General features: G+C 36.9%; 1 protein-coding gene across 2 annotated transcripts in view; it reads left to right on the top strand.

The window, feature by feature from the left end:
* The window catches only part of LOC110096520 (pantothenate kinase 2), a 70082-nt gene that overhangs the window by 41040 nt on the left and 7777 nt on the right, over positions 1 to 21265 (top strand). For both annotated transcript variants that reach the window (XM_020822521.2, XM_028696564.1), the window contains 5 exons: positions 5037 to 5119; positions 7055 to 7171; positions 8327 to 8390; positions 16354 to 16500; positions 16804 to 16956. In XM_020822521.2, coding sequence (XP_020678180.1) covers positions 5037 to 5119; positions 7055 to 7171; positions 8327 to 8390; positions 16354 to 16500; positions 16804 to 16956 — 564 coding nt within the window. The remainder of the gene's footprint in view (positions 1 to 5036; positions 5120 to 7054; positions 7172 to 8326; positions 8391 to 16353; positions 16501 to 16803; positions 16957 to 21265) is intronic.

Here is a 21265-nt window from a genome sequence, read left to right on the forward strand (position 1 = left end):
GTGGTTGTATTAGACATTTTGTACTAAACATCTTTATGTTATAAGCTAAACAAGTTATCATGAATTGATTTATTATTGCTTGACATTTTTACTATAATGTCACCTTAATTTTTATATATTATATTAAAAAATTATTATGCTGTGTCCACGCCGCACCCGTGTCCTATATTTTTAAAAATTGCCGTGTCTCGTGTCCGTGTCGTGTCGTGTCCGTGTCTTCGTGTCCGTGTCGGTGCATCATAGGTCACCGTTCTTTGAATTTTATTTTGTCTTTCAAAATCAATATCAAGATATAATTATTGTGGCTCCTAAAATTAAGCGTGCAAGCTTCTTTAATCAATTCATTCTTGTAATTATGTTCTACATCAATTTACTTCATATTTATCTCCTTTCATTATGTATTCTAAGAAAAACTAATTTTATGTTTTCTGTTACTAAACATAGCATTAAGATTCTCTTTCCTTAAATTAATTAGTAGTAATAGTCCCTTTGCGAGCAAGGAAGAAAGGGTAGCATTCATGTTATGAGAATACATGATTAGATATTGGAGGATGACATGGTTTTAGTTAAGACCTGTCATTGAGGTCCAAAATGCTTGAACTAGAAAATGCATGAATCAAAGTCCTCAGTTCTTGAGAACGGTGGGGCAGATTGCAAAGTTAAAATGTTTGTTTGTATGGTGAATACACCAAAGGTCTTTAAGTGCTTTGTGACGTCGGCGACGGAGGCGACACGGCGACGAACAAGAACATGCGAGTTGCAGGAACTCGCAACTCACACATGACCTAAGAACTCCTTGGAAGTGGGATCACCACTTAAAATCTTTAAGGATACAAAAACCCAAAACAAGAGTAAAACTACTAAATTCTTATTCATCTCAACCATCCTATTACAAGACACTCGCCTATATTTATAGACTTCAGGTAGCCACATAATAGACTACACAAGAGATAGAGCTACACCAATCACTAATAAGAAAATACAATTTATTTATATGGATGTTCCTGTGTCATTCTACCAGGGTAAGAGGAACTTTAGGCTCGTGGAAAGATGTACGGTTGGCCGTCATAAGGAGGCGGGTTTGGTTGGCTAAATCGATATGGATATTTCCACCCGGTGTCAATCTTCTCGTCTAGGAGAGACTTCAACATAAGCTGAAGTCGAAGACATAGGTCAACCCTCAATTGCTTTATATTCTTAAGCTCCTTAGCACCATGCTGACTATCAACCTTTATTATCTACTCCACGCTATGTTTTCCATAGTAGGCCTTGTGTTGGAACCGGCCACCAATAGCTTTTAGGTTCATGAATAAGCTAGTACTTCTTGCACAGGTTGGATAAAATTTAGCCTGACAATGTCCATAGCTGCACTTAAGGCACAAGACCAAGTCTGTTATGACATATACAACAAGTAATTATGTCCTTTTCCTTCAAAATAGCTTCCATTTTCTCAACCAGATTTTGCTGGCACCTTTTGTATGTTGATTCCAGCAACCACTCAGCACAAAAGGCATGAACCCATTCTCCATTTGTTGACTTGCGGAATGCACAAGTAACACCACTGCATAAGCTACATTGGACTCTAGAACAAGTCTTTTTACCTCTACCCAATTGTTGATTCCCATGACTTAAAGTATTTGACTCAATAAAATTGGTAGCATTTCCTGAGATATTTCTGAAATCTGTGATGACATCAGATGTATTTTGAAGTGCATTCTCCTTACCAGTGATGGCAAGCTCATTCATTGCCTTATGCATGAATATCTCCGATTGGGCATTCTTCTTGCTCTCGTCATCATCATCTACGGAATGACCAAGATCAAGAATTCTAATAAACATATCGTCCTCATACACGTCATACACAGGCTCATCGTAGAAAGGTAAAGACGACGATTTCGAAAACGAATCTTCAAATTCTTCGAAGCTGAACTCGATTGAGGGTGGAGTGGAAGACTGACGAGGTGACCCTTCAAAGCGTCTTTATGGGTAGAAGAGACTTGATTATCTGAAATGCCCTCGTCGTCGTCGGTTCGTACGCATTCAGTGCCTTTCCTCCGTTCGAGCCTTGATAGTCGCTGCTGGAGTTGAATAATTTTTCGTTGAAGATCTTCAATTTCTGCTTCTTGAAGTGGTCGCTGAAGATTCCAGCGAGATGACATTTTGCTAGACTGTTCTTGGCTTGCACAGAATGTCTTATTTGAGGCCTCTTGATACCACTTGATCTTCGGGCAAGAGAACTTCTTCTAGACGGAAACAACTCCCGCAAGAATCACCAATATTGTGTAATGCCTTTGTAGGCAGAAGGTTCCAAGATTCATACAACTACTTGTTGAAGATAGGCGCCTTGTAGCCCTCAGCAGGTTAGACAACAATTTGGCAGCAGGCATCTTGTTCCTACACTGTAGGATCGGCACGACAGCTCGCGGGTTGGAGCTGGACGCGAAGATGGCTAGTTGTGAGGCGCAAGATTGGTCGGACTAAGCAATGATTGGAGAAGCCTGGGTCGGAAGATGCTCATCCTGGGACGATCATCCTAGCGGCTTGGAAGAGACGAAGATGCCAATTTGGACGGTAGCCGTTGTCTGGCAACAAGATTAATGTAGGATCTGAGCAATATTTAAGTTAAAACCCTTTTCAGTGAGCAGGCTCCGGTCGCTAATTCTGATTTGGCAAATAAGAAATGCCATCGAAGGAGGTTTGCAGACTTGCGGGCCGCCTTGGCAAATGGCAACGGTCAAGAGGGCTATCGATTTCGATGGGTACAAGATCAATCCCACGTTCACTGGCAAGGTTCACGCGCAAAGGATTGATGAAGGTTTGCCTCTTCTTGATAGTTGATGTAATCTTGAATGTAGATGACATATGGAAGTAAGGCTTTGTGATGTAGACACACAAACAAGAAAACCGACACAAAGAGAACAATGGATAGAAATTAAACCAGATTCTATTAAAATAGTAGCAATCAACTAAAACATTCAAAATCCAACAAGAAAACACTAAGAGATTTTAAAGAAACAAAGAAAGAAAAACCAACGCTATCCTCAGACAACCGTCAGAGCGGGTTCCTCACATGCATCGAATTGTAGGTTAATTAAGATAAGTGCATAGGACTAGCAAACCGATGGTCCACCACTGCAAGATCGTCCAATTCTTCCAACAAATGCTTCCAAGTCAACCAACAATCACCATCAAAGCTCAAGAAGAAGGATACAAATGGAGTGGAACTTGCGGAGAGACGAAAGAGGTTAGAAGCCAAGACGAAAGGTTGGAAAGAGCTCGCAAGATTTTCGGAGGGGATGAGAAGAAGATTGGAACAAGCTCGCAAGCTTTTCCAATAACCCGCAGGTCAATAGCAAATTTGCTCACAATAATCAACTATCTTTCTTCACAAAAACATCTCATATTTATAGGCATGATAGGAGAATACCAAAAGCCACTTTAATTAATTTCCACAAGAACCCAAACATCAAGTTATGATTTTTTCCCATATGCTTTTCATGGAAAACAACCCATTTCAGGAACCGAAGGAGCAGCCACGAGAACCAAAGAAACCACACGAAACCGAGGCATCAAAAGTCACGGGAAAACTCCCAGCTCGGAAAACCAACAGCCATCATGGGAACCAAGGAGGCATTGCTCGGAAATAGCAGCCACCCGTGGAATTCAAGGCACAATATTCAGCCAGCATTAAAACAAGCCACGGATCCTCAAGAGACAAGAAGAAAGGGGAAGGAGAAGGGACAAGTCCACTCCAAAAATTGAATCCAACTTTATGGGCTTACCTTTAGAACATTAATGAGCTTCTAAACATCAGCTCAAGCAACTAAGAGAATGAGCTCAACTCCAACCATCATCATATGCCCCCAAAACAGCCAACCCTTGAACTAGCAGCAGCCAAAGGACCAATCGAGCCAGCAAACCAAAGGTCTACTAAGCCCCATGCACAACCTACCATGTTCATTGGATGCTTTCCCATCATTAGCTAGCTTAAAAAAGAAAAGAACATAAAACATACTATTGTTCTAATAAAAATAAAATTACAGAAATATTTGTTAGCATCACTTTGTCTCTCTTTTTGATTGCTGATGTGTTCTTGAAACTGTTGTCTTGAAGTCCGCCTTGGATGGAATGGCTACAGGATTTGAGGGAACGCCTATTGTCTTGAGGACAAGATATGCGCTAATTGCTCTGTAACAACTCTATCTATTCCAGGAAGTTGACAAAAGCCTTCAGGAAGAAGATCTTGATGTTCGGACCCCTTCAAAGCTTCTCCGCTAGGGAAAATAGATAAACTAGTTTCTATTTTTGCTAATTGAAAGAGAGGGTGTCGAAGCCGGCAAAACGTGAAGGAGCTGCCGTCAGTGACGTCAGGATCTTGCCGGCTCTGATACCAAATGACGCCGGCGGCGGAGGCGACACGACGGCGGACAAGAACATGCGAGCTGCAGGAACTCGCAACTCACACAAGACCCAAGAACTTTTTGGAAGTGGGATCACCACCTGAAATCCTTCAGGATACAGAAACCCAAAACAAGAGTAAAACTACTCAATTCTTATTCATTTCAACCATCATATTACAAGACACTCGCCTATATTTATAGACTTCAGGTAGCCACATAATAGGCTACACAAGAGATAGAGCTACACCAATTACTAATAAAAAATTACAATTTATTTATCTGGACGCTCCTGCGTCACTTTGAATTAGGTTATTTCCTCCTTTTGAGAGTTCCATGAGCTAAAAGTAAGATTACAAGCTTAAGGTCTTTGGAACTTCAAAAAAAAATTTCAGTTCTTGTTTTCTCTCAACTTTGATTTGTTTTTTTTGCGAAAATTCCTTTCATGTACTTCAGCTTGTGTTGGATTTATTTGTTAGAAAACTCGATAGCTAGCATTTTGTTTTGGAATATTATGTTCTTGTTGAAGTTTTTTCTTAAACTTAGAAATTTTTAATGCTTTTAACTTGTTTAGTTTCAATACATTTTACTTTGACGAAATGGTGATGATTTGATTCTTACTAAACATTCATGTGATAGGCAGTAGCTAGTGAGGGTGGTACTGATGATGCTAAACGTAGGGGCGAGGCATTTGCTAGTGCTTTTTCAGCTCATCTGGCAAGGTAACTCATCACAATTAGTATTCATTTCTTTATTTAACATAAATCCATGCCAGCAAATGCTTATTTTGCTAATTAAGATTTTGAGGCTAAATCACTTGCATTTGACTAGTCTAGAACTTATTTAGGGTAAGGCAGCATAATGGAAGTTCTTATCAAAATGTAAACCTAGCTATGACATCCAGCAAAGTATGCTATCGTTGCCATGTCCATATCATTGTCTTTAATCAAACAATCTGGATTCTGCTTGTAGGATCCAAATTTGTTTCATAAATGTCATTTGTTATTTATTATCAATTCCCAAATCTTGTACAAATGTTAGTTCATTTCCTTGCAGTGAGAGATTAATACTACTTGTGTGGACTTAAAAGCCTCGCCAGTATATTCTTTTGTCAGTCCATCTAGCATTTACCACTCTTCTTCTTATTTTTGTGGGCAGTTTTCAATTTCTTTTGTCTAATTGATGCACATTTTTGCCAGATTTTAGAAGACCATCGACTATGGAATAGCACATTTATGGTTATGTACAGTAGTCAGACAACAAATCTATCCAAATTTTGACTTGCCCGTGATAGCTAGTTGAATCTTTAAACTCTGGAATTGGCATGTCCAAGGCTGTGAATGCATACACAATACTTCATATTTTCTTTTCCATTACTGTTTCCATCAGAAGATTCTGCAATAACAGCACTTCAGATCTTAACTTGAAGGCAATTGCTGCTTTATTTGTGGTACATAGTGAGGGGTTTAGAATTGTTGAAGCTATTGGTTTACATAGCATTGGTATGAAGAAGAGTAAGATGTGTCAAATTATGAAATAAATAAGAAGAAATAAAGAAAAAAAAAGAAAGAGTGGAGGCAAATTTTAGAGAAATTCAGGATGCACTTAGACGAAATATTGTTGGCTCAATTTGTGGTTTATATCCATTCGTTAGAGGAATCTATGTATAGATGCGTACTGAAAGAAAATTATTATTCATGCTAATAAAGTATGATGGATTGCAGCGTCCTTTGGTTTACTTAGAAGTTGACTTCATATGTCTAAATTACCTATTAGGCTGAAACTCTCATATAGATGGTGAGGTTCATTGACCATCATATAGCTTCCATGAATCCCCTTGGTTTCAAAAATCTTTCCTCTATAAAAGGAAGTTTCTTTCTAGTACAAAATATTTGTTCCAAGAGTGTCTTTCTCTGCAGGATTTTACATGACGTTAAATGCAAAGGAGGTAACTTAATTAGGAAACCAAAAAAAATTCCCTGGTTAAACTTACCATTAGAGTAGCCGACCTCATTCAAAGGATAAGGTGATTGGCTATTTTTTGCTCATCCAAGTAAGACTTGATGAAATCGGGGAAACTTCTTGTTAAGAGGTATTTCATTCCTATTATAAATCGGTGGTTATTGTAAAGTTTAAAAATAGTGGATGCTAATGCATTTCCCTCTAATTTCTCTAGTTTATTCTCAAATCTCTCACTAGCTTACAAAAGTAATTCGTCCTTCATATTCTCTTAACTGGTTAAGTGTCACAGTGGCTCTAGGTGATTGAAAAACAAAGTTCAAAGCAAGGCAGGTCTAATATTTATTCAAGGAACTTTTCCTTTATTAAATGACTGATCTTCTTATTTACTTCATTATGGTTCTCTCCTTTAGTCCTAATTCTATTGTAGAATTCTTAATGAAGCCAACTAAGAAATCCATCGATCTTACTTTACATGTGATTTTTTCTAACCTCTTTGGTTTTGAGTCATAAAATGAAGAACTTCGTGCAAAGTTATTTGTGTTTTTTCTTAAAGCTATGGAGGATAGGATGATATACTGATAAGTCTTATTAGTATTTTAAAAATAAACATAAATTTACCCTGAACACTTATTTTCTTTTACTTCATTGATCTATCATTTGAATTCTATTTGTGTATTATTCTGCATTCATTATAGGTTGATGGAGGAGCCTGCAGCGTATGGGAAGTTTGGCTTGGCTAACCTCTTGGAGTTAAGGGAGGAATGCTTAAGAGAGTTTCAATTTAGAGATGCATACGTTACTATTAAACAAAGGTTTGTAATAATTGAAAAGCAACTTATTAGTTTCTAGAAAATTCGTCTGGTTGATTTACTGACCTTATCATCTCTTTTTTTGGTTTTATTTAGATTATCTTCTTATGTATGTGGGTAATAGCCACTAAAGTAATTTTATTACATGAACAGTGGATACTTGTAGTAAAAGCTCCAACTGGTGCATAACTACCTCGATGTAATGGAAGCAGTTTCCTCTCTAATAAATTCACTATTTTATAATACTTGGTTTCTACCTTTTATTGATTTGCTAAATTTGTATGGAGATCATCATTTTTAGTGGTTTTCTTTGCATTTCACCTAGACTAGTATTTGTGAAATTGTGGCAAATCAATTTTGTTGATTTTTTGGTGCTTTGTTGATAAGAACTTAGATCAATTTTGTAAATAAATTCATTAAAATTCCATGGTATGTGAAAGGAGTATCTTTGTTTTTTATGGGTTTTTCATGCTTTCATCATTTGCATGCGTTCGGGCATTATTTATCTATTTTTAGTGGAAACTCTATTATGGAGCCTAGATGGCTATTTAATCAATGTTTCTTTCAGTGTTGAGTGAAACCACTCCATAAAGCTTGGTTTAGAGGTCTCTAGATACTGTTGAATGTAGGTGTAGTCTAGTAAATTTGATTAATCAGTCCGATAATTTAAAATTTTTGTAGACGATATCAAATTTATCACAAAATTTCTTTTTAGGAGGAACATATTTGAAGCATGGAAACAATACAAAGATTCAATATACAGTACAATATTCTAGTATATTGTGATATGGTTACAAATAAGGTCATCTATATTTACATGAATATACACATTGAATACACACACACACATCTTTTTAAAGTATCTAATTTTCATATAATTGGGGTTCAATGGAGATAGTTGTTTTGATCAATCCATTGTCATGGAATATATCTACGATGGCCAAAAAAATAGTACAATGAAATAATTCTCAAGAACTAGTTGATATATGTAGGATATTTTATTGGAATTATGATTTTCAATCAACTGGGAAGTAACATGTTTTATTCACATATGATGAGTTAATATGCATAAAAAAAGAGAATAACTGCCTATTAATCTCTAAGCTTTGAGTTGGTATATGAACTATTTTTTATTTGATAGCATTTCTATTATTTTAGGGAAAATGAGGCTTCTCTTGCTGTTTTACCCGACCTTCTTTTGGAACTTGATGGCATGGATGAGGTATGCTTTCACTCTCTCATGCAATTATATTTTTGGAAAACTATTTAGTTTTATGGTTATGAAATACTCTTCATCATGAAGTATCACAAATGGACGTTAATGTTCTGATGTTTATAAGAAGTGAAAATTTTAATAATTTCTCTATAATATCCTATTTCTATGTTGAAGAATTTTAAACTTGATATAGAGTGATAGCCATGGAATTAGAAGGAAATAGGAATCAGGTATCGAAAGGAGGGACCCATGGTGAGAAGAGAAGAGAGAGAGCAGAGAAGGGAGATGAAGAAAAAAACTGGATGGAGAGGGATATGGGGGATTTCCAAAGAGGGGAAGATGACGCTAGCCAATCAAGCCACAACAACAACAACAACAACATTAAGCTTTTATCCCACTACATGGGGTCGACTACCAATCAAGCCATAATATCTTTTTTTGTTTATTTATTCCAAAATACAAGTCATGAATTCCTTATTTATAGAGATAGAGGTATAAGATAAATGTCAATTTTGAAATCAAATATAATCTTATTCAAACTAATTTAAATTTAATGATAAAATTATTTTAAAAGGATGTTTCATCCACAATCCTAATTAAAATGAAAATAAATTATAATTATTGCAAGCTGCCTAGTCTGAAGTTATTATGCTGTATTAAATCCCTAGTATGCAATTCACTATACTTTGAATTGAAATGTTATTAAAGAAAGAATTGAATATCTTTGAATTCACTGTAGAGTTAACAATATCCATCTTGACGAGTAGGGATAAATAGGAAATTTAACTTAAAAAGTGGTGATGAGTGTGAAATACTTCTTGAGGATAAAGATATGAAGGTGAAAAGCATTATTTAATCAATAATATTACTTGATATAATTCAACACCTTAAGGTTTGAGAACTTGAAAGGCTATCAAAGGGATGCTTTCCTCGGAGCTTGAGGACTATCTTGGTTAAGGAAACGACCTTATACATTTTCATCTTCTCTTCCATAAGTTGCAAGTTTGATAGTTGATCCAACATTATTAGTGGTGCAACTGCTAGATTGGGAGGACCCTTATTGCCTGGATCTAACTCCTAGTTTGAGCCACAACTAAGGTAGAAAAAAAATCAAAGGTATATGAAGTTCCATTAGAAGATTTCTTAAAGTTGAGACTCTAGTATGAAACTTGGCTTTAGCCATCCTTTTAAAAGGGAAACAATACTCAATCACATGCCCCAACATGTGGTGATGGAGGAAATAATTATGTTTGTCTATACTTTTTACCTCCTCAAGGAACCTAATCGAGGGAACTTAGATCCCTTGCTTTATGAGTTACTCGAAGAACTATTTGATGCGCCATCACACGAAGGTGTGATGCCATCCTCGTTGATTAGGGATGCTTTGTAGTACTACTCGACCTATGGGTGGTTTAGAAGATGCTATTAGTGTATCAATCTCTTTACCCTTTTCTATCATTGTCTTTGACTAGATGAATCTCTTTTTCTTTGGTGGGACTCCAGAAGAGTCACCCTTTTGGGATTTTCTAGTAGAATTGTACGAGTATGACCTTGAGCTGGACTGCAATGCCTTTGTTAAAGTGGATAATTTGGAGGCTAGCATTGTTATCATTATCTTTAGTTCCTTAATCTTTACATCCATTTGGGCGATGTAAACATCCTTCTCCCCAAGTCACTTTGATAGTTGAGAGTATTGTTCAATCTGTTTGGATTGTGAGGTCCGTTGGCCTTCTACCATGAAGATGTGCTAGATAATTATTTGATCATCCATGTGTATATTAAAAGAAGGGATCAAATCAATCATGATAAATGAGGAGTCAATCAACAATTTTTTTTTTTTTTTTTTTAATTTTTGAAGATTGTACATTTAATTTGATTTGTGAGGAGGAATTCAATATTCATTTAAGAGAGGGAGTGAGTGGAGGTTTGCCTGTAGGTGCAAATATAGACCTCATGTGATCATTCAACCTGTTGCTTTCCTTGAGGATCTATCGCATACTATTGTGGTTATTAAATCTTATAGTAGAGGGCACAGTGTTATATGCACGTGCTGCCTTGATGGGGAGCTTTGGGATAGTCAAACTCTCTTACTCAAAGGCATCTATAAAGGGGAATATAAGACCAAGAGGGAAGTTGTAGTCATTTTCATTAGCCGTAGTAGGGTTGCGGGCAGCCTATTGAAGGGACCTATGGGAGTTCTCAGCCTGAAGGAAAATGGAATATTATTGCCAATAGCCTCATCCCTTTGACTGGCCACTAAAATTAGATTGTAATGGGCCATAAAATACCCATTTATGTCTACCTGTTGTCTAAGACTATGAGAAACTTTGACTAATTTTCCCCTTCCGGACTTGTGAGAGGGATTCATAAAGTTAGCAATAAGAGGTATCTAATAGGCTTGTTTGCTATAGAAGGGGGTCCTAAAAATTGTAATGGATTTGTGCCTTTGCTTTTGCTAAGGTATTCACTATTTCATCCATAAGTTGAATTAGGTGGTTGGACCCAGACCTCATCTAGATCTGATGGTGTCTTGAATCCTCTATGAGAGGACTTGAGATGCATTAAGTGGTTAGGCTTAATCCATAAAAGAGGGTTGTTGAGAGGTATATATGAAATACTAAAAACATCATCATCTCCACCACACTTAATGAGTGGGCAGTATCGATTAAAAGAAAATAAGAATAGCATTACTTTTTTTCTTGATGATTCCTTAATCATATACTTTCTAGTTTGTTTTCTAAAACAAGAAGAGTATGCTTGAAATTATAGTTTGGCAGTACAACCATCTTTGTTCGAGGATGATAGAGTCCATATGTGCTAGACTTGGGCAAATTATATACAAATTAAAGCTAAATGGAAACTAGTTTATTGAGGAGGCAAAAGACCGAAATAGTAAAATCTATGAATTGGATTGCTAGAATAGCTGAGCTAATGATTGGGAGGTACTGAGGAAAAAAATTAACCTCCTGTGTTGGAAAACTACGGTGTGATCTCCATGATTATAGCCATGGACTTGGAATTCTACAAGAAGGCCCTCAATTCAGCATAGGGGCATTGAAGGAGATATGGAGGAGTGTAAATCAAAACATGAAGCATACAAAAAAGGTGCAAATAAAAAAAATTAAATGCTTGATCAGAGGAAATGTTGAACCTAAAGAAAATGTGAATGAAGCTCCATAGATGGAGAGAAACCTTCTCCAATAAAGTTTTCAAAAATCTATGGGTTTTGAACATATCTTACACTAGAAAGGAAAGTCCATCTTCAAGGGAGGAAAGATATGATAGTTTTAGAGTTAATAGAAGGAAGTTTGGAATGCGTCCTAGAGATTTATTATGATTGTTATGAGGAACTAAACAATGCTTATGTAGTTTTGTGGGATCAAGGTTTCACATGCTCGTTAGCCCACAAGATTAATTATTTTTTGAGTGTGATAATCGAGAATACTTTTGATTAAGGAACTATGTTGTGTTCTCTTAATTTAGCGTGGGAGATAAGGGTTTTTCAACACAAAGTTCAGATGTTGAGATCCTCTACTGGAGAAGACGATGGATACCAACAAATTAGAATATCATTCAAAGGAAGGATTAATAAGTCTTTTAGGCTACAATGCTGTGTAGGTTTAGCTCATGGATGGAGAAGGCTATATGGGTTTTGGATGAAGAGAATGTACTCATGTGATATGATCAAGGATCCCTTGATTTGGGATATGAAAGTACCTTCTTCCTAAAGGAGGTTCGGTAACCTTGAAAGTACCGACAAGGGTGTGTAGGTTCAACTCTATAGTGGGTTGAGGTGGCTTTATGGGTTATGGATGGAGAAACATATAGTATATGGTGATGATTAAGGAACCTGCAAATTGGGATATGAAGGCACCTTCTTGCTAAAGGAGGCTTAGTAATCAGGTAATGGTTAAGCCTAACACGAGCACACTTGAGATGAAGATTCATCGAAGATCCTTATTGTTCGAATAAAATTTTGATACTTGTTTGGTTTCTTATTATGCAAATAATACCTAGTAAGGCCTCCTTGCTTAAAAATGCATTATTAACAACACGATTTGTTCCTATGAAGATATGCTTGAGGATGATTTGCAAATATTTTTTGGTAAGATCCTATCTGAAAGATTTGGAGGCTCTATTCACTATCTGTCATAAATACACCTATTGAGAATTTGGATTTTCCTTTTTTTTTCATGCGGATATATTCATATTAAGCTGATGGGGACATCAGATTCCGACACGTGTAGTACCATCGCCGGCGGCGCAGATCGACGGCTACGATCCACAGTCTCTACTTCTGATTTATTTACAATTTATGTCATGTGTACTTTCTTTAGTTTTCCTAGTTTGCCCCTGAGGGCATTGTTCCGCTTATGTAGCCCAGAGGGCATTTATGTCTTTCCACTTTTATTATTTTGAGCCTCCTTATATGAGGCATCATGTATTGTAAGAAGTTAGTTTTTGGTTGAAATGAAAATTATTCTCCTTTGTTCTCTTTGTGAGTGCACTTCCCTTTGATCTCTTAGTGAGTTCAAAGGGAGAACTAGATCTCTTTGTGAGTTCTAGATTTAGTCCAAAATCATTGTGTGGAGGTAGAGTTTTGAAGAGATTGAAGGTGAGGGAAATCAAAGCCAAAAAGTCTAAGATTTTCTTTATGTTTTTCCTCCTCTCACCCTAGTGCCGCCGACCCCTTTGGAGCCAGCCAGGCCGCCGACCTGCATAGCCCCACCCGCCGACCAGCAGAAGCCCTCCTGCCGGCCAATCCTCCACCCAGCCACCCGCCGGCCACCACTAGCCCTCCTTTCGCCGGCCACCAAGGATCCATACCGCCGGCCCCCCCTTTTGGCTTCCCTTTGCTAATTTGGATTTCATCCTTTAATGAATTTCCTAATTAATTCACTTAAATTGGGGAATTAATTAAAGGAGTTACAAATTTTGAAATTCAAATTCCCTCCCAATTTGCTTTAAATTAGGGAGTTACATGATATGATTAAAATCTGAAATCTAAATTTCAGATTTTAATCAATTAATTGTGGTCCCCACCTACTTAAAATTACCCACCTCTCTCCTCTCTACATGGCCGGCCAACCCCCTTCCCTTTTCCCCTTTTAATTGTCTTTAATATCTCATTAAATCCTTCCCTCCTAATCCTAATTTCAATTTCAAATTCTGAAATTAAAATTAGAAGGTGCCAATTCCGGAAATCTGAAATCAATTTTAGAATTCTAGCTTTTCTCCCCACAACTCCACCCGCCCCTATCCCCTCTCCTACCCATGACTCCCCTACTTCCACGAGCTCACGTTTTGCCCTCTCCTCTCTCCTCTTTGTCCTCATTCCCCTTTCCCACCATGCATGGCGGACCCCGAGCTTGAATGGGGACTTCTGTTCGACGCTCACGGCAACCTCGACATCCAACGATCGTCGTTCTTCGACGCGGGATTTGATTCCGACGACGATACCGTTGGAGCCTACTTGGATCGGATCCTACCGACTCTCATACACGTCATCAACAAACAACGTCCAGACTCCGAGTGGATCATTGACGGCCGCCTACCCGCTCCTCCAAATCCGGCTTCTTTCCCGGCGATGAGTCCTCTCAAGATCACTTGTCTATTAGTGGCATCACTAAGTCTACTTACGATTCTCCTCCGCTAGCCACCACTTTCAAAACGAGTGTCGGACCTCAAGGTAAATGATCTAGATTTTAAATTTGGGGCTTTGTTATCATTAGCTATTTGTATTACTTAAATGTTTAGTTGTTATTTTGCAAGTTACCGTAAACTATACATGTGATCTATTGCCTTTGCTAAATCTCTCAACATTAAATTCTTAACTCAACCTTGAGCAAGCAAAGATTTATTCATTAGCAAGAAAATTTCATCACTTTCATTAATTTCACCAAGGCAATTCTTGTTCATTGCATGTTGCATCACATCGTAAGCACTTCAAAGCACTCTAGGATATGCTATTTTTATCTTCCATCTGTCTTTCAGAATGAAAGGATTACTAGCTGTTTGTTTGAAAATGGAAGAGAATATCCTTTGGATTAATATCATCAACCTTGCTTATTGTTGGATTAACAACACTAAAGCGAAGAAAATCAACTATGTTTGATTTCCTTCTCTCTGCCTTTTTAATTGTAAACTTTATTTTATTTCAATGAGAGGGGGGAAAACGATGAAGATATTCAGATTCAAGCTGGTGGACAATTTTCTATCTAGCCTTTTTACTTGTTTTTAATGAATTGAGGCTTCATTGTTAGTTCAATTGATTGGATTTGGACGTCTTTGACCCCTTTTAAAGCTAAAATCCTGGATTGTAAGGAGAACTCCTAGTAAGGTTCATCTTTATAAATTTGGGATTGTTTCATCTAAGATACTTGTAAGGCTTATCCAGAGGTAGATTTCCAGTTATTCTTTAATTATTGGGCGACAAGTTAACACATGAAATGGTTTTGAAAATATTTAGAATTCACTCTTATTTTGGAATTATTTAACCTTTCTTTGGTTCATGGATAAGTAAACCATTAAAGGTAGGTTATAAATGACTTTGGGATGCCTTTTCCCTAGCTTCGATTTGGATTATATTAGGAGAAAGAAATGGTGCTTGTTTCAAGAGCTTGAACATTGATAAAAGTATTTTGCTACAGGATTTCAATTTGGTTTATTTTTGGATCTCTGTTCCACTGTAAGAGAGGTGGAAAATCTAAGACGGACTGTGAAGTATCTTGGGTTTCTTGATAATGCTTATGAACTTGTTTTTTAGCATCCGTAACTGATATTTTTTTCTTTTTCTTGGGGGAATTTTCCTTTGCTAATTGAAGTTAATGTATCTTTGCAAAATTACAAGACAAGTTATAATTCCTGACCAGGTAGAAACATAATCACAGTTGAGCTGCTGATTTGGAAAAAAACCATTCAGTTTCTGCTGAAAATGCTGAATAAAAAATTGAACCTTACAGGATCAAAACCGAAGAAATTTTTTGATTTTAAGAAAAAAAAAAATGCTAACTGAATGCCATCAGATTTTTAAGTTCCATCATTTTAGACATCTCGGGCCTATTGTCCAGAGTGATGGTGAAATAGATGGGGATATTATTAGTACAATTCAAGTTGGATGGTTGAAGCGGTGGAATGCATTGGGCCTGTTGTGTGATAGAAAAGTATCCCTCAAACTTGAGAGAGAATTCTATAAGATGGTAGTGAGAGCTTCCATGCTTTAAGGCGCAAAATGTTGTCCATTAAAAGAGAAGAATACAATTAAGTTAAGTGTAGCAGAGATGAGGATGCTGGATGAATGAATTCACTCTTAGAGATAAGATGTGAAATGAGCATATACATGAAAAGTTTGGAGTAGCTCCAGTGACAAATAAGATTAGGGAGAGCTGCCTTAGATGGTTTGGTCACATAAAACGTCGGCCTCTAATGATCTGATTAGGAGAGTAGATGTATTAGATTTGACCTATGTTAAGAGTGGTAGAGGTAGACATAAAAAGACTTGGTTAGAAAATATTAGAAATGACCTTTTTTAAGTAGATTTAAATGAGAATTTGACTTTTAATATGACACAAAAAGGATTCATGTAGCTGACCTCATGTAGTGGGATTAAGGGCTTGATTTTGTTGTTGTCATTTTGGAAATTATTATATGGTACTTATCAGCAAATTCCTAGCATTATATTAGCTTTGTTTGAAAGACAGCGGAATGCAGTCACCTAGTAATATAAGTCGGGAACGAGTAGCATAGTTTATTTGGTAGAATGTCTTGTTGTTAATCTAGTATAACTGTTACATTGTCAATTCATGAGGCTTGATAAGAATTTGGATATATTTTATAGAATATGATTGTAACTTCTATGAACAAAGAGGTGTTAATGTTCCAAACATGATGTTGGCTTGTTGGGTCAAGACTACTTTTTATGGGATTTTCTTTTCTTTCATGTACTTATTTTTTGAATTATTTTATGTAGGAGGGAAGACTGCTTACTCTGATTGAGGGTGTTCTTGCTGCTAACATTTTTGATTGGGGATCTCGTGCATGCGTGGACCTTTATCATAAAGGAACAATCATTGAAATTTATCGCATGAGTCGCAAGAAGATGCAACGTCCTTGGCGAGTATGTTGCCTTGGGAATCCAATCTCTCTCTAGTCTTCTAATATGTCATATCTTGATTATAAGGCCTATTATTTCAAATGTTTCTTAGTTATTATAAATCTTGATCTCCAAAAACAATAAAATGAAAAATAATTATGTTTTAAGCTATTCCAGACCAAAATAACAGCCCCAGAATGCTTGATGAATGTTTACTGACTTTTTATCTTTAATTTCTTGGTGAAAAGCTCTTTGTAACTGTGGATTAAGTTTACATTAGTTTACAGCTTTTGCTAATTTTGTGAAGAACTATTCTTGTTTTTTTAGGTGGATGATTTTGATATGTTTAAGAGAAGAATGCTTGGATCTGGAGATAATCCATCTTACAAAAGAGCATTACTCTTTGTTGATAACTCAGGTGCTGATATTGTGCTTGGTATGCTTCCTTTGGCTCGAGAACTGCTTCGCCGTGGAACTGAGGTGGGTTGTTTACTTACATGACAAGCGAATGATTTGCTTGATATTCCTAATCTCTCTTTTTTTGTTTGATCTGATCTGAGATTGCAAGTGTAACTAAGATCCAACGTAGAACCTCACACATCAAAATGCCCTAATCTTTAATTTTTTGCTTTTTATCCAAGGTTTAACTTGTAATACATTGATTAGATAATTGATTTGTGACCCCTCTTTTCTAGATTTTGATTTCAGTTAGAGATTTTACTTTGAATTAAAAGTTGATTCCTAGGTGAAAATACTTCTGCTTTGAATGTATATTAATGCCTCAAAGGAAATATATTTTTTTGTATTAAATATTGACCATCTGCAAAGATGTAGCATGGTTAAATTCCTTCGGTTTACTTTTAACATGATGTACTAAGTTATCATAAACACCCAATATTGAATGTAGCATTCATGCATTTTATGTGCAGGAGAGTAGTATGTAAACATAATTTGCCTCCTCTGGGAAGATTAGGGTGAAAGTATATGCTGAATGAGTATTTTTGATATTGATGTAGACTTATTTACTGGTGGAGGGCTTGTTGGTACTATATTGAAAACAATTTCATTGACTTGCAGCATGGTCTCTTGTTGTTTTGAGGTTTTAGATATGACTGGCAAAAACAAGAAGGCTTGACATAATTATTTGTTGTTTATTTGTTTTAATTTGATTAAAAAAAACATGTCTTAGACATGGGGGTTTGATTGATATAGTGAGCAAGCCTTGGCTAGCTTGAGGGCTTGGTAGGATGGGGCCTAGCCATAATTTGAAATTTGGTTGATGGGCCTGTTAGCATTGTAGTTAGTCCCAAGCTATTACTTGGTAGCCCTAAACTGTTATTATTATGAGATTAGCTAAAGTTTTGGTCTCTTAGGCATTACCCATGCATTAAGTATGATTTGATAGACTTGTTGTCTTTGTGATGGCTCTACTAATTATGTTTGGGCTTACGTTCAGATGAAGGCCTATAAGTGGTAGTTAAAATCACTAGGACAAGGAAAACTGGAAGTGAGAGTTCTAACTCTAATTGCAAAGTAAGCCCATTTGTAGGACTTGCAATCACGTGGACAAGGAAAGCCCGTAGATTTGGGGTTTAAGTATCAACATGCTCGCTTTTGTGCCAGCCAAGTGTGTTGGGTTGGGTTAGGGTTTACATACAAAAGAATGCCCAAAAGTGAGACTTATAATCGTGAGGATGAGGAAGGTCCAGAAGTGGGACTTGCAATTCTAAGTGTGGAGAGGTCCATTGACGAGCCTTACAACATGAGGATGAGAAAAGCTTATAAGTCAGATTTGTAATTTTGGATGTAGAAAAGGCCTAGCACTAATTGATTTCTAGTTGGGATTGCCGGTGGTTGTCCATTTCCTTGGTTTAGGAAGGAATACATGTTAAAACATGGATAACATGGATTGATATATCGATGCTTTTCAATGGGTTTAAAATGTGTTTTTTTATTTATAACTTGAGGCCAAACAATAAGGTAAACTTATACTGCTAAATTTTCTATCTGGTTGCATCATTGGCAGACCTCATGGTTGAGTTTTTAAAACCATTGATTTGTCATGATAGCTACCAATTTATTCGTTAATATGATGGCTCGTTTTTATTGGCATTTAATTTGGTAGTAGTTTTAAATAGCATTACACATGGCAATTTCTAACTTGCAAGGTGAGTCTGCTAAGAGTATTAAAAAGTTATTGCAATTTTATTGTATATAAATTATTTATTCCTCAACAATTCTCTTATGGGATAAGGTTCATGTATGAAAAGGAAAAGGGATAGGGAGGCTACATTCGGTGTTGAGAATTATTTTGATTTTTTGGAGTGATTTTATTTTGATTAAATTTGATTTGATAGTTATCATAAAATCCTTTTTCAAGATAAAGCATGCAAATTAAAGATCAATCTTTCTTTATGACACAATTAATTTGATTGAGGTGCCCTGTATGTAAACTCATTTTGTCATTGCTTAAGATTGATAAACAAGTAATTTGATAATCCTAATTTGAGACTGTCTATTTGGCCTTCTATTATGCTCATGGGGGCATAAAGCACATTGTGTTTATTTTATTTGTATCAATTCATTTAATCCCTATTTATTATTCTCAATATCATCATGTTAAACCATAGGGTCCTAGAGATCGAGTTAATATTGTTGATGTGAAGGACTTAAGCTATGTGTTGACCCCTACACCAAAAGATGTGCGAAAAGAGGCAAAATCGGCGAATTAAGTGATGCGTGCGTTGGCACGGTGCATCACTTGAAGAGTCAAACAACCTTCGATGGTCAAACGGACTGTGCCATTGCAATCAGAATGTCGAATTTTCCTAGGAGGAGGACCCTCGCAGACGAATCGGACGAAAACGGTCAAAATCTGCGACTGGTACTTGAAATCGATGCACGACACATCACAAAAGATGTCTGATCACAAAACAGACTTCGTCGTTGCGTTCAAAATATCGATAATACCAAAAATTGATTATAACTTTGCCCAAATCATGTGAAGAAACCAACATGCAAAACAAGACAAATGTGTTGGTTTCGAGAAAAGCATGCAAATCGATGGATCAAGGCGTGCATGTTTCTGATCCACTTTTCATAGTTTTAATAATAAAAATGTTATTATATTATAATAATATCTTTATTAGTATAATTATTATAAAACAAAATAAAAAAAAAATCAGATTGAAGTCAAACTACCTCGGATTGCCTGCCTCGATGTCGATTAAATCCTCGGATTTCTGCTGAAATCCCGTCTATGCATTGGTGACACAATCGCTTCCCACAAATCCCGCGACAGCCTCGATTGTCGTCGCAATCTCGCTCTTAAAATGGGAATGAAACCTTATACGTGATATCCTTCATTTGTTCTTCGATTTCATGACTCATAGCCTCCAACTGACTGAATCCAACCTCTACATCTTCCTCTCGCACGAAATCCTTCGGCCCAACACCTCTGGTCCGACTCCGCTTCTTGCTCGCGTGAAGCTCCACACATGCTAGTTGTCGATCTTTACTTAAGCTCCACCTGCCCTTGTTCGATCCTCCCTCCTTGATTTTCGCGAAGGCCCATATCCACATAGCCCGATTTCCGATTCCCTCAAGTTGTGACCTCCACTGTCGATCGTCTCCGTCTCTAGGCCCGCGATCAGATCCATCTCGGTCTCCCTCACAGTCTTCCGAACGAATCTACATGACTTGCTCGCGATCCTGAAGCCCTGTCCTCTCACGAGCAGCTTCAACAGCCTGCGCACCTCTGGGTCCAACAGACCCCAGATACTGTCGATCTGCGACTAGACCTCGCCAGATTAATTAATATTATTAGTTATTAATATTATTATTGTTATTGTAAAAAAAAGTAGATTAAAGAAAGAAAGAAGAATAGAAATTTTATGTGCATCATTTCGCGTGCACATTTTTTTAAAGATCATCGTGGCTTCAATAATACCGTCGACATCATCTAGAGGAATGTATAATGTCTCCAAAACACAAAAATATTCAAAATTGTGCTTTTGGCGCTCGTGATGCACCAGGGGTTCACCTTACACTCTCTCGTAGCGTGGTGGGAGGGAACCTAGTATGACACTTGCGGCAAAGCGGGTAGGTCTCTAAGCGCTCTCGTAGAGTGAAAAATACAAAATTAAGTACCCGTGTGTGCTTCAGTGCTTGCGGGGAAAAACTAAGCCTTGAGGGAAAAATTACGCCTTCTTGCAATCAAGTACCTCGAAGACTCCTACATGCTCTTATAGCTTGGTATGAATGAAGACTACGACCAGTGTCACCCGACACCTACCCTATGCTTTCTTGTAGCGTGATAGGGAAGGCCCAGCTCCCGAAATTTTTTCTAAATGGGGGAGACGCCGGGAGGTTGCCAAAATTCAGAGAACAAAGTACCTGAATTTAAATGAAATGCAAAGGATCTGAATTTAAATAAAATGCAGAGGACCTAACTTAAATGAATAACATGGGACTAAACACTTAAATGAACCACATGGAACATAATTCACAATCACAGGGAATTGAAATTTAAATAAACAAATGCACAATCATATTAAAATGCAAATGCTAATTAGTAATCCAGGTTATCTAAACAAATGTCAATAAGAAAACAAAGGACCTGTGGTGGATGAAATTTCAAGCAATAACATAAAACCTATAAGTGGATGTCACAACACATGTAAACAATGCAAAACTTGTGATGTCCATAACGGTCAGCATGCTAGTTTATGCAAAGAAGTTTGGAAGCATTAGCAAAAGGAGCTCTTAACAAATATGACAATTCAATAGA

Source organism: Dendrobium catenatum, unplaced genomic scaffold (assembly GCF_001605985.2).
Source record: "Dendrobium catenatum unplaced genomic scaffold, ASM160598v2 fragScaff_scaffold_81, whole genome shotgun sequence".
Taxonomy (NCBI): Eukaryota; Viridiplantae; Streptophyta; class Magnoliopsida; order Asparagales; family Orchidaceae; genus Dendrobium; species Dendrobium catenatum.